Source organism: Gigantopelta aegis, chromosome 6 (genome assembly GCF_016097555.1).
Source record: "Gigantopelta aegis isolate Gae_Host chromosome 6, Gae_host_genome, whole genome shotgun sequence".
In the NCBI taxonomy this organism is placed as follows: Eukaryota; Metazoa; Mollusca; class Gastropoda; order Neomphalida; family Peltospiridae; genus Gigantopelta; species Gigantopelta aegis.
The window spans coordinates 51,021,991-51,036,467 of NC_054704.1; the positions used below are offsets into that span (position 1 = coordinate 51,021,991).

The 14,477-nt window shown below is 37.3% G+C and overlaps 1 protein-coding gene across 4 annotated transcripts in view; it reads right to left on the bottom strand.

Annotated features, from left to right (window-relative positions):
- Positions 1–671: 671 nt before the first annotated feature.
- Positions 672–14,477, bottom strand: part of LOC121375531 (pericentriolar material 1 protein-like) — a 54,581-nt gene continuing 40,775 nt past the window's right edge. For all 4 annotated transcript variants that reach the window (XM_041503031.1, XM_041503032.1, XM_041503029.1 and 1 more), the window contains exons 31-40: positions 14,099–14,302; positions 13,421–13,588; positions 11,990–12,228; positions 11,381–11,519; positions 11,101–11,250; positions 9,925–10,046; positions 6,413–6,773; positions 5,874–5,942; positions 5,180–5,300; positions 672–2,696 (exon numbers count right to left, since the gene is read on the bottom strand). In XM_041503031.1, coding sequence (XP_041358965.1) covers positions 2,683–2,696; positions 5,180–5,300; positions 5,874–5,942; positions 6,413–6,773; positions 9,925–10,046; positions 11,101–11,250; positions 11,381–11,519; positions 11,990–12,228; positions 13,421–13,588; positions 14,099–14,302 — 1,587 coding nt within the window. In that variant the 3' untranslated portion in view covers positions 672–2,682. The remainder of the gene's footprint in view (positions 2,697–5,179; positions 5,301–5,873; positions 5,943–6,412; positions 6,774–9,924; positions 10,047–11,100; positions 11,251–11,380; positions 11,520–11,989; positions 12,229–13,420; positions 13,589–14,098; positions 14,303–14,477) is intronic.

A 14,477-nucleotide genomic window follows, 5' to 3' on the forward strand; every position in this document is an offset into this window, starting at 1 on the left:
ACCATGTTTGAGATCGATGCTGAATAATATACCTTCTCTTTAACCAAGTCAACATGAGACTCTTATCTACTTACTTAAAGTATGTAGTAAAGTATTGTACGTCGACTTAAGTACGTCTGAAAATATGGAGACAGTGCTCAATGGTACACAATACCAGCTAGGAGCTTCGCACACTCCTCACATGTTTAAAGTCATTTTACTTGTCCTAAACTAAGTAAAATATAATTTTTATATATTGTATATATTATTTTAGATGCTTGTTTTTGCTAGTTCACCATTACTGGTTAATAATATAAACTGTTTAAACTTTAAAAATGTGAGAAAAAAAATGTCAAATTCCCTGTTATACTTCTTATAGTGTTCAGAAGGCTGGAAGGAGGATGTTCAATTTTTTGCAAGTAAAGTAAAAGTAAAGTTTGTTTTATTTAATGACGCCGCTAGAACACATTGATTTTTTTTATCTTATCATCGGCTATTGGACGTCAAACATATGGTCATTCTGACACTGTTTTTAGAGGAAACCCACTGTCATCACATAGGCTACTCTTTTTATGACAGGCAGCAAGGGATCTTTTATTTGCACTTCCCACAGGCAGGATAGCACAAACCATGGCCTTTGTTGAACCAGTTATGGATCACTGGTCGGTGCAAGTGGTTTACACCTACCCACTGAGCCTTGCGGAGCACTCACTCAGGGTTTGGAGTCGGTATCTGGATTAAAAATCCCATGGCTCGACTGGGATCCGAACCCAGTACCTACCAGCCTGTAGACCGATGGCCTGCCACGACGCCGGTATTTTTTGCAAGATGCTCAAGAGGTTGAAAATGCCGTATTTGAACACCAGAAATTTAAATTGTTCTCAGGCTGTATGCCACCGGAGCTCCACCCTCCCTCCACACACACACACACACACCAACAGTATTGGAACCATTAGGCCCTCAAATATCAATTTCCCAAGCCATGACACTAACAGTGACCCCGTTCCTTTGAAATACACTCAAGGGCCCTGCAATTCTTGTACTTCTTCTATAAATATATATAATTTAGACACTCATGAGTTTATTATAAACCATTAAATTAAATGAACTATTGATTGCATTTTATAAAACCAATACAATTCAGGATCATCACCAATCTACCACAACTCGATAACTCACACTTGTTTCATGTTAACACAAAATGTCATTAATAAATATTAACTTCACAATAGCATTATTTCTGTGCCTAAAAAAACTAGTAGTTAAAGTTTAAACACCAAAGCAAAATCTAATACTGAACTCTATATAAGACATACAATAAGCTTTATCTACATTACAACTTACAGCATTATGTCACAGGAATGTGACCAGTCAATTGCAAAATAGTTGTGATACATTATAAATAGCATTCACAGGAAAGGATATGAGGCTTGTGTTACTTCACAACATGCAAAACATAACATAACTAAAAGAATGCTAGTAAGCATTTAGAAATCAATTGTTTTTAGCTATGTGATAAGCTTAATTTTTTTTTGCTAAAATGTATAGTTTGACAGCCTGCATCACTGTTGGCCAGTGATATTGGCATTTATCCAAGACGAGAAAAGTAAGCTTGATTTATGTGTATATATATATATATTTATTTTAAAATCAGGTCACTGAAAGGGAGCTATGGAAAATATTTATATACCACTAACCTAAAGTATGTCTTGTATCACTGAAATTCTGTACGATATACAATATTTACATACACTAAATATACACGGGTAACTGCATTCCAAAAAAGAACAACTTCACTGCCTCCATATTCATAATATACACAAGTGTAAAAGATTTCAAACACTTTCAACAACAGTAAACCCGCAGCAGCAAACATGTAAAAACTATTGAACGTGTTATCAATAGCACACCTCGATGCAGCAGTATTGTTTCATGGGAAGCAATAGCTCAAAAATACTTTTACATTTAATTTAGCAAATATTAAAGTACTGTAAATTCTAGTCACAAAACAGTGTGTCATGGTACTACATTGGACAGTTTTGTTTTAAAACAACAATTAACACCCACTCATAATAAATACCAATAATATGATATTGCCTTTGAAAATAGTATAGTTCATTTGATTAAAATTGTGAATAATAAACTTCGGTACTTCTCTGTAAATGGTGGTGTAGTGAAATTATTTGTGTAATTTGTCTTTCAAAATCTAAATGATAAATTCTTCATCTCAGTAGAAATATGCATGTGATGGTTCAGTTGTTTATGAAGTCACTGAGATTACATAACTATAATGTGTAGCTAAGAATGCACATTTTCCAGAACACCACATAATTAGATTTTCTAATAACATTAGCTAAAATACGACATATTAGCATTTCTTAATCCCAATTTAAAGTGGAATGCTTCAGTAATGATCATTAATGAAGTTATTAGCAATATGTAATAATACACAAAACTTGAAATCATTTTTGGTATCTGTAATCTTAATACATTCTTGGTAACAAACACTTTCAGAAACACTGTCATCGAACTTTTGACCTATAAACACAAGGTGGTTTGTTACACCTGAATATATACTTGGTAAACTAAATACAACAATGAAACGTGTCGTACATAACCAACTGTCTAATAACTGTTTAAATAGTAAATTTGTGAAATCAAGAGGAACAGTCAAACAGTCTGTAAGGTAGCCAGCAATATACTTCATGCAAAAGAATCTGAAAAATAAAAGGAAAGGTTATTCAAGTTTTACATTCAACACTATGCCAATAATAATATTAATAATAAAGGGAAGACGTTTCTAAAATAACTGAATGAAAACAGTGTTGTCAAATGTAACTGGTAATATACTTTTATATATATATTTTATTACAATTAGCAGGGCTCACCCTGGATCAAAAATACCTGTAGCCAAAATATTAGCCAAATGGTATTTTTATTAGCCATATTGAAAATGTTTTAGCCAAAATTGTTTTAGGCATTACTATTGAGTATTTATATATGGATATAAAAATGCATCTTTTTCAGCTAATTTTGTACAAACTGGAATAAATCTGAATAACAAAAACCATATTACCTGATCAAAATCAAAGACAGCAATGGGGGTAGGGACAGTTCATATTACTTTGATTTTTCAGTGTGTGTGGGGGGGGGGGGGGGGGGGGGGGGGGGGGGGGGGGAAGAGGGGAGGGAGGGGGATGCATTATCGGAATCATCCCACTATCCCTAATTTCACTAGCCCTGAAAAATGACCAATTAATGGCTGCCATGGATGTTCCATTTCTTTAGACTACTCCCCTGTACATATAAACTATTAATAAATAAACATGTCTTGTTTTACTGATTAGGTAGACACAATAGATGAGATACCCTTTTAATGCCTCAATTGAAAATGTGGAGTACATGAAGGAAAAGAAAGCCGGGAAATCGCATCCAAATATATACTGAATTGTTTGCTCATGAAGAAGCTTCAACTGCTGTATCCATGCTCCAACTCGAATCTGGACAGAAAGCACCCAAAAGAAGACGAAAGTATATTGACATTGATACTCGTATTGACAAACTCGGGCTTGCCTACATTACAACAGAACGGACCCTAGACTCCTACCCCAGTGCCATTGGTCATCTGATGGATAGGAAGTGTTGAACAATCAGTTGCTAAATGTGTCAGTGCAATGACGTATGTTGCATTGTTTGTATGGTTTTGAAATGTCATGTTTTAAATGTATTATTAAAGTGCTATTACAGTGCTATTACCATAAACACTATCGAATAAAACATTTATTTAACTATATTCATTTTTGTAATTACTTATTTGATTTAGTTTGTTTATAATGGGGATGACAACCGGTGGCAGTAACAGCCAATATGACTGACAATCTGGGGCTAGTGGAACCAGGGCTAGTGGGGCTAACTCGCATTATCTTCACAGTTGGAAGCCAGTACCCCGTACACCCACCCCTACTTCTAAAGCCTATGACATTAAATTAACAAACATACAGAAAAATGGGAATAAGTGGATGTTTATGGAAGGTGTTGTTGTTTTTTCTTTCTTCCTTTTTCTCAAATAAAAATTTGATAGCTCTTTTTTTTTTTTTAATATAGAGCTCATTATTTCTTTAAATAGCAATTTTTATGTTAGTTTGAATTGCTTATTTTTTTTTCTGCTTTAAAATACCTAGGCTAAGAATGCCGACTCCACAGTATATTCCATTTATTAAAAAAATCCACCCAAAAAACGTTAATAAAATAAAATTTACGGTCTTTTTAAAGTCCAGCTAACTTATTAACTGTCACCTCACAGTCTTATGATTATTGTAAACAAATTTTATTCAGTGTACATTTAACTGCAAATTGTATAAATACTGCATGTTCATTTCCTGCGATCGCGATCTGCATGCGTGCTCTCGACCATGAGTACGAAATTAACAGACAAAGGAAACTGTAATTAGGTATTCATTGATGCAAACAACTATTGTTTTTCTACAAATTTACATCAAGATTTACTTCTGTGTAATCATATTGCTTAATCCGCAACGCTGTCTCTTGACATGTGGGTGTCAGCTGACTGAAGCGTGACATATATTCGCATCGAGAGCTGTTCTCAGTTCAGCCAACGAACGTTCTTCCTAATGTTCGCAAACTATTTGATTGGTGTCCATCATGTCCATTTGGTTTAATGTGAAGCGCACAAACCAGTCTAGCAAACATTTAGTTTTCGCTCGGTCTGGCTGAACTCAGCCCGTGAGATGGCCTACATGTCTTTCGGCATTAGGCTTATGCTTTATTCTGGATGACACCGTTTCTCATTAGCAGTCGCGAGATCGCCATTACACCAAATGAATATTTGGTATTATTATTATGTTTGAGGTGTCGATAGATTATGTAACCGTTTGTTCACATCAGAAGATAGAAAATGGCTTAGCCAAAATTTTAGCCAGTTGCAAATTTTATTAGTCATGTTTTCTAAAAATTAGCCAATGGCTAATTTGGCTACTGACAGCGCGAGCCCTGATTAGTATAGATTCCCTAAATTATTTTGAGTAGTGCAGCTATGCACACATGTGAACACACACACACACACACACACACACACACACACACAAACAGACACACATGAACACACATACAATTAGTACATACATACTCATGTACCTACACAATATGCCATAAATATAATTCTCAGGCGTTCATCAAATACCTGGATCTTTAATGGCATTCCCGTCTCCAGCCTGCTCATCACCAGTGTTCATTTCCAACAGAATCGCTTCCGGTCCTGTCACTTCCTTTTCTTCTTCATCTAACTTTTTAGCTAAACCAGGCTGAAACATGAGATCAAAATGCAGGAAATTTCAATGCCATGAATTTGAGTGGCAAGCAAACAATACTTAATGTAGCTTAAATAAATTTACCAAATTATTCCATCACATTTTAGCAAATAGTAAAGTTTGTTTTATTTAATGACGCCACTAGAGCACACTGATTTTTTTTATCTTATGATTGGCCATTAGACGTCTTTAGCAAATAGTGTACAAGGAGCACCTGAAATAATTCTTCTTTTGATGTGCTTAATGAACTCTGTATAGTCCATCAAAACAACAACAAAAATTCATAAGTCATTAGTGATATTCTTTTAATTATGATAAGTGTGTGTATCAGAGTTGGAAATATCCTCGGACACAAAATCCAGAACATGGTCTTGAAAAGAAGTGGATTACTGTGAGCTTTTCAATAAAGATCAAGGGTAGAAATTATTTTCAGATGCCTAAATTTGTAAAATGTTCATCTCTAATGGTAGAAGTTTAGCTGACCTGGCACTTAGTTTCCAAGAATAAGTATTACATAGACCCATGCAATTATTTAACAGCTGTAATGAAGCTCATATTTAAACTTACAGGGCCATCAATATTTAATGATGCAGGTAAGTCATCTACACCAATTTCTCCTTCAATCTCTCCATTCACCTGAAAAAAGAATATATTTCATATTATTCTAGACCTCCTCTTGAATTCATTTATAGTACTGAAGGTGTGCTGCTGAAAAACTCATGTGGTGAACCAACATACCAAATATGAAAGCCATTCATTAAAATGTTCGAGTTGCAAACAATTTTTAAAATTTTAAGGTCCCATATGATCTCAACTCATGGGGCAGGCATGAAAGTTAACCATTAAAGGAATCAAGAGCTAAAAGAAATTAGAAAGACATATCCAAATGGTAAACAAGTTGTAAATGAATTTCACTTTCATTGGGGTCATATTGCACTTCTACACTGATAACCACCTAAACCAAATACAAAAGAAATCTATTTAAGAATTTAAGTGTTAAAGACAATCAGAGAAACTGGAAATTACTATTCTATTGACACGCTTTATTCATTGCAATCGAGACAAAACAGCTATCAAATACCCAACTTTCAATTAGCTACTGGTACCTGAGAAGGTAAATGATTTTCCATCTGATGTGAGGCATCGGTGGCTGGACGTGTTTCTGATTCTGTGACGTTATCCGTCTCTGTACCTGGCTGTGCTCCTCCAGTGGAAGAACTCACTTCTGTTACTGTGCCGTCGGCATCACAGCTCGGTGACGACGAAACCTGGTTGACTTCCTGAAAACCATCGTCCTGGGTGGTATCTTGGGCCGGTGCTGCCGGCTGTGATTTACTATCAGCTTCCACAGTTTCCTGTGGTGCTGCCGTGTGCTCCAGTTTGGCATCACGGGACACAGCCGTTTCTGAGGGATCCTCCATGCTCTGGGACTCATCAATTTCGTCGTCATCTTCATCACTGCCAATTCTAAGAATCAGTTAAAAAACCCAATAAGAATTGTTAACTAGGAATCTCAAAATGAAGCTCAGAATAAAATAACCACAATGTAATTTAAATACTTTTAACATGTTATAATCACTTAGTTTGTATTTTACATATAATTTCTCACAAATCTCATTTTAAAGAAATGGTGAAAAACAAAAAAAAGAACACTCTACTTCTGTGACAAGTAATTTTGGTTTAATGGACACCATTCATTAATCATAACAAAGCATGTGTATTGCAATCAGACATTATGTGAGCTTATATTTTGTCAACAAAATTTCCAGCCAAAATATGCATTTTTAAAATACCTGCTCGTCAAATTCCACTTAAATATTTTAAAGACATGGTATAAAAACAACTATACTACTCAAAAGAATTTAAGGATCAAAAATTTATAACCAAATAAGTTTCAGAGTGTATTAGATTGATGATGTAAACTACACCAAAAATTTAATTTATTGTTCCATATTTACAAAAAAACACAAATAAACGTCACTGTATACAAGAAAGTCACATGACATGCTGTCAAAGTTGAAGGTTGTCAAACATGGATTTTACACATTAGAACATTCGTTTAATAGTGTGTGAATCCACCCCTGGCGCGAATACACTCGACACATCGTTGCCTCATGCTGTTGATCAGATGTCTGAAGAACTCTTGGGGAATGGCCTGCCACTCTGCCATAAGAAGTTGACCCAGATCATGAAGGTTGGCCGGAGGGGCATGGTTATCCCGAACTCTCCTGCCTAATTCGTCCCAGGCGTGCTCTATTGGGATCAAGTCAGGCGAATATGCTGGCCAATCCATCCTGGCGATACCTTGTTGTCTGAGAAAGTCCGTTACCACCCTGGCGCGGTAGGGTCTGGCATTGTCATCCTGCAGAACTGCCCCGCCGCCAATCTGCTGAAGGCCTGGGAGAACCAACGGCCGGATAATCTCATTCAGATAGCGGATTCCATTCAGATTGCCATCCACCACATAGAGGGGGGTCCTGTGGTGGATAGAGATGCCGCCCCACACCATGACGCTGCCACCACCGAACCGGTGACGTTGTCTAACGTTAACGTCAGCGAAGCTCTCCCCAGGACGTCTGTAGACACGAACCCGACCGTCGTTGAACTGGAGACTAAAGCTGGACTTATCAGTGAACATCACTCGACCCCACTGAACACGTTGCCACCGCAGATGAAGCGTGCACCATTGACGTCTGGCCGTTCTGTGACGTGGAAGGAGTGGTGGTCGAACAGCCTGGCGACGGCAGCGTAGATTATTGGCTCTCAGACGATTGCGTATGGTTTGATCAGACACTCGAGTTCCAGTCGCAGTCCGCAGATTGTCACGTAATCGGCGTGCAGTGGTTGTGCGTTGACGTAGAGCCATATTGGTGATGTAGCGGTCCTCTCTATTTGTAGTGCTTCGGGGTCTTCCCGAACGTGGACGATTTCGAACAGAATTCGTTGCTTGGTACCGTTGCCACAGTCGGCCAACGACACTCTGACTGACACCAAGTCTCAGAGCAACATTTCTTTGCGTATTGCCATCCTGAAGCCAAGCAATAGCCCTTCCTCGATCTTCGATAGTCAGTTGTTGTCGTACCATTGTCGAATTTGGAGTGTGCACCGTACACGAACGCAAGCTCCAATTATACGGAAATTCAGCACTGGGAACATGGAATACACATGCAAAGCGTGCAAATGAAGCGCTTTGTGAAAAAGCAAGTTATGGGCACTTAGCAGACCTTTCGCTTTCGCCTTATTTACGTGCAAATGTAAGCATGTTTTCGCCATTAGAACTAGTCGACAGTGTCAATGACAGTGGATTTTAATTCATTTATGGGTTGCTTAGACCCACTTTCGTCAAAATGGAACAATACCATGCGTGACATTATGGTCTAGCTAATATAATTGACATTCAGAAAATAATGTCGAAAATATCGTCCGACCCTTAAATTCTTTTGAGTAGTATATTTTCAAACACTTGGTCTATTTTCAATATAAATGATAGCCTATTCAGTGTGTCAGAAACTATCATTTGATCTGCAGACAGCAATTATGGCCTAATGAAAAAGTGGACTGGAGGTTAACTGGGGACAAATATCTTGGGACACAATGTCCTGAATGTAAATGTCCTAATTAACTTTTGCCCTATTTAGAAGGGATGAAAGTGACATTTGACAAAAAAAATCTGCAAAACTTTGCAGGACTTTGACAGGTGTAGTAGGATACTTTCAACTTTTCATCCAAGAACACAAAACATTTTCAGATTGCAATGAATGCCAAAACAATTGTGCAACTATAAAGTTTAAGTTTCATTGGCCTACCCTTATAGTTTGTGAGAAACTAACCATGCAACTTAATATTAAACTTTAACGCGAAGTTAAAGCCATCACAATCAAACACGTAATGCCTATTTATCATCCATTAAAGGCTTTTGTAGGAGATATTGCTGGCATTATAATTATCTCCTGCAATATTCTCCAAGGAGATATTGCTTCTTTTTGTTACGTCACTGTGTATGTTTCAGTGCTAAACCTATCATTAGTGACATCACGCCACTGTCGTTCTACTAGTTAGCGAGTCTATTGCTGCCAAATATAGTGACATTCAACCCACATTACTGACATTGTTTACAATTGTCGCAAATAAAAAGAATGATAATGGATGATAAAAAGAATACTGCCCCTCGGGTCTTGTAATATCATAATTTTTCAGCACGAGTCGACAAATTATGATATCACAAAACCCTCAGGGAGTATCCTCTATATCTCGCCTTTTTATGTCATACAGCGAGACAAAAACTGGGAGATTTTTTTTCAGATATAGACCAGATTTCTTGTTAATGGTTCAACCAAGATTCTAGATTCAAAATAAAATTTCCTATTTTAATTTTTTTTATTTAGCCATGTCTGAAGTGAAGTAACTATACTGAGGGATATTTACAGGCAGCATGATTGCCATGATCTTTCTTACTTGGGATTGATTTTTTTTTCGTGGACATTTCAACAATTCATGTGAAAACTGACCAACTAGGTATTTTCAGTTGATGCAAGTATGAATTGAAACACATTGAGCACATGTTTAGTTGTGTTATAAGAAATTGTGAACCACATTATTACAGTACAATTGTATCAACCTGGTGAATGGCTTTGTTTCACTTGGGGCCAGCTCAATTTTAAGGCCAGAACTCTGGTATGATTCATCATCTTTGTCGGTGTCTTGATAAGTCATCTCATTGGCTAGTTCATCATCACGTTCCTACAAAACAAACCCATTATCAGGTAACAACAATACTGAAACAATACAAAAAAAATACATCAAAAACACATCAGAAAATGTTAAGATAAAATAACTGAATAATAATATATCAAAAGACATAAATAAGCATGCATAAAAACGTATTAACAAGTAATTGAAAATTATCATATGGATGCCATTTATCAGTCCATATCCAGGTACAGTGGACTCTGTCTAAACCGGACTCACTTCGTACCGTCGAAATAGTCCGGTTTTACATAAAGGACCGGTTTAGACAGTTTCACCCAGAGTTATGGTTCTTGAATGATCGACAGTGACATTTAATCCCATGTTTTGACTGCGGATTTGAATCAAATTCTTGTATTAATTTGACTTTAGTTTCTAACGAAATTTCGATACGTTGCCGTTTTTGGGGTCGTTCTGCCATTATAAATGAAATAAGATAACACAAAATATACGAGCGATTCGCACCTATTTATACATGCGTTAGGTTGACAAGTATAACTTGCCGAATTCATAAGTGTGTAATCAGTTAGGTATCAATACACACACTAATATTAATCTGATTGATCTAACGACCTACCACAATAAGAGTAAACTTCACACGTGTACGATTACATTTTGTATTTGGCGTCCTGATTACTTGGCAATTGACGATCATTGTTCAACTAATTAAGCAGCCCGTCGTTCAGACAAATCCCAATCCGGTGTAGACAAAGGTAATTAATGCATGAACGGTTCTTTCGTTCTTGATTTTTGATCCGGAGTCCGGAGTAGACAGAGTACGGATTAGGCAGAGATTTATATCTAAGAGATAAACGGTAGCTGGGCGGGACTTTAGAAATGGACCGGTTTACGCAGAGATCCAAATTACACAGAATCCGGTTTAGACAGACTCCACTGTATGTTGTTTGCAGTAATGATGAAAACCAAACTTGTAAATCTAATTTAGTGAATGGTGGGTTATACAATAGAGCCCCCTTCATCCCATCATTTGTCCATTTCTAAAAATATCCACAGAACAGTGGAAGACTGTAAGACTGTTTATCTTAACCTTGCCAAGATCTTCCTCTTCATTGAAATTCATCCTCAGGTTGGTCTCCGCCCCCTCCTCATCTGTCAGTTCTACAGACGACTCTTTACCATCTGAGTTCTCGCCAACAAGTGCCGCCATCTCCTTGCTATTGGGAAGAGGTTGATCAGACTGAAAACAAAAACAGCAACATCTGGTGTGATTTTACAAAGTTAAAAAAAAAAATTGGTCAATGCAAAGAAATGTTTTTTCGACAAATGCAAAAAAAGAATAAAAGTGAATTTAAATGATTTTGAAGTACCTGAAACCATGTTTTTCCAATTAGTTTGTCAGCTAAATTAACTGGCTGGTGAAGATCTTGCATAAGTCTTAGGAAGGCCAGCTCATTAAACAGCACTTCTGACATCTCCACCAGGATCTCCTCACCACACTCTCGCATCCTGAAATTCAAAGAAAGACAATTCTATTTAGTTTTGTTGTTACTTGAAAATTTATGACCGATTCAGAATTGATCACATGATTATTATAACAATTACAGTGCCTCTCCTCAACTCTATATGACTCATTCTAGAACAGCCCTTGGAATAACACAAAACACTGAGATAAACATCCTACTTAGTCTGAATCACAAAGCAGAATTTCATTACAGCATGTGGTCATATTGGATCAGTAGATACAAATTGTAACAATTCAACTTCTAGCCATAATCCATTATTAGATATGGCTTTGTTAAATGTTAATAATAATGAAAATCAGAAACACATTTTCTCCACTTAGTTTTGCTTGTGTCTAACAAACATAAACATGGATATAATTAAAAAAAACTAAAAAACTATACATAACAAAAAAGAAAAAAACCTTTTAAATAAATAATTGTCATAACACAAACTATTATTTAAAGTTTACATACTTTCTTCCCTCGAACTTGGCCATGGAGTCTTGAAGAATGGATCCGAGCTGCCTGTGGAAGAACCGTGTGAACTCCTGCCCGTTGTCGTGCTGTCTTGTGAGCGAGAGAACGAGCCGCTTGATGTAGGCGAGGAGCTGTGGCGAGCAGACGTCGTCCATGTGCTCCTTGATCACGGGAATCACCTCCGTCATGATGCTCTTGATCTGCTGGTCCAGCTGGGCCGTGTCAATCCGGGGGTACTAAAATAATCACACACACACATGAGTACTGTACCACTGGGCTACATCCTTCCCCTCGTTCCACGAAGTGACCGTAGTGAGTCTAAGACCACCGTAAGTGCATATGGTAGTTATGCACATAAGGCGATTTTAGTGCTGAGATTGCTTCGTGGAACGGGGCCTGGACAGACATCATAGATACATGTAGCTGGGGTGTATACTCAGGACAGCACGATTGAACCGTAACTAGATAGAAGACAAGAACAGAAATCACAATAAAATAAAATGAAAATGATGTTATCTCAGGCTACAAGACAAACTGTTATTTTTCTACTTGGTTAAGAGCCCCTAAAAGCTTGGATCTCAATTTGTTGCTTGATTGTCTTAATATATATATATATATATATAATTTATTATATATATATCTATCTATTTATATATACTTTTTTTATCCCACTACTTCCTTTCCTTTCTCTTCTTTGAAATTCGTCTCATTTCAGTTTTCATTTCTAGTCCTTGTCTCTCCAACTGTGACAGGTACTTGCTACACACTGGCCATTTCCCATCAGCTTTTAGCTGTGGGCTTAGTCTGACCACTTCGGGGAGTGTTCAGTATTTACTTCTGGCATTGTTAAAACGCACTTGTAACCAACTACTATACACCCCTACTACCGGCTATGTTAGTTCTGTGGATCAGATCATCTTTATTAGCAGTAGAGGATGAGATTGTCAGGTGAGTGCAGGGAAATACACAGAGACTACACCAGTGGAGGAAGCTGAGACAGGTAGGTGATGGTGTGGACAGCTCAGAAGACAGAGTTGGAGGAAACAGACAGAAAGGGTTGAAACATTGAAATCGTGGGAGAAATTGGAATTTTTTTTTAATATTAAAATATGAGAATGATAGGTAGAGGGTGAAAGATGAGAAGGATGAAAGAAAGTGTGAGCCAGCTTTGACGAGATTTGAACCACTGTTGTCAGCTTGATTGTCCAGCAGCTTATCCAACAGACCACGGAGCTCACTGATTGTTCTTAATATTAATTAAAATTTAATTCAGGAGACAAATTTTGATTTTTTTTTCGCAATAAAAGCTATTCAGGCAGTGCAGTCACTAACCATGAGTCAACAATTATTGCATGAGACACATTAAGTCATCATCACGTGTATGATGTTAGTGCACTGCTGAGACATTTTTATGCATAGTTAACATACCGTCACTTCAGAACTCTCGCTCCCCTGATCCAGGTTGGTCCCAGCTTGCTCAGACATAGCTGCTTGTCGAACTTCTTTCAGTCGTTGCTGAAAACCCTGATATGATCTTTCTTCTGCATTTTCTTCATCCTTCTGTGTCTTTTTATACTCCTGCATTCTTTCTAATGCCTTCAAATTGAAAAACTATTTTAAAAAATCCCTTAAGTTTACTTGGTAGTGTATTTTGTTACTAATAACGAATAAGTAACACCATTTAGATTATGATTATGTTTTGTTTAACGACACCACTAGAGAACATTGATTTATTAATCATCAGCTATCGGATTTCAAAAATGTGGTAATTGTTTTATGTATAGTCTTAGCAAGCAAACGCATTAGTAGCAAGGAATCTTTCATATGCACCATCCCAGACAGGATAACACATACCACAACCGTTGATATATTAGTCATGGTGCACTGGCTGGAACGAGAAATTGCCCAATGGGCCCACCAATGGGGAACAATCCTGCACTATCCCACAGACAGGATAACACATACCACGACCTTTGATATACCAGTCATGGTGCACTGGCTGGAACAAGAAATTGCCCAATGGGCCACCAGTGGGGATCAATCCTAGACGAGGGCTATACCAGTGGGCTATGTCCCACCCCTATACACATATAAATTGTTATTTACCTTATCAAAGTGAATGACTGTGTCTCCGAGGGAGTCCTGAGCGAAGGGGGAATCCCAGAGACTTGTGGAAGGAGTGGACAGTGAGCTAGTGTTGTCGGCCAGCTCAACATAGTCAAATTGGTCATTGTGCAGAGCCCCGGTAGCCTGCAGTTCACTCAACTTCTTCTTCTTGGCAGATGCTGCCAAGTGTTTCTTCACCTGAGACTGTGTGTAAAAAGTATGGCAATGCAAAGCTGGGATGAATAAATGTTTATCAACATCTCAGCACAAAAATAATGCTTTGTTATTGGATGTTAAACAAAGGTAAAGAAGTTGATACATTGAGGATTGTTTTAGAAATAATTACATTTATTTTGTAATATAGGTAATTTATTTTAAT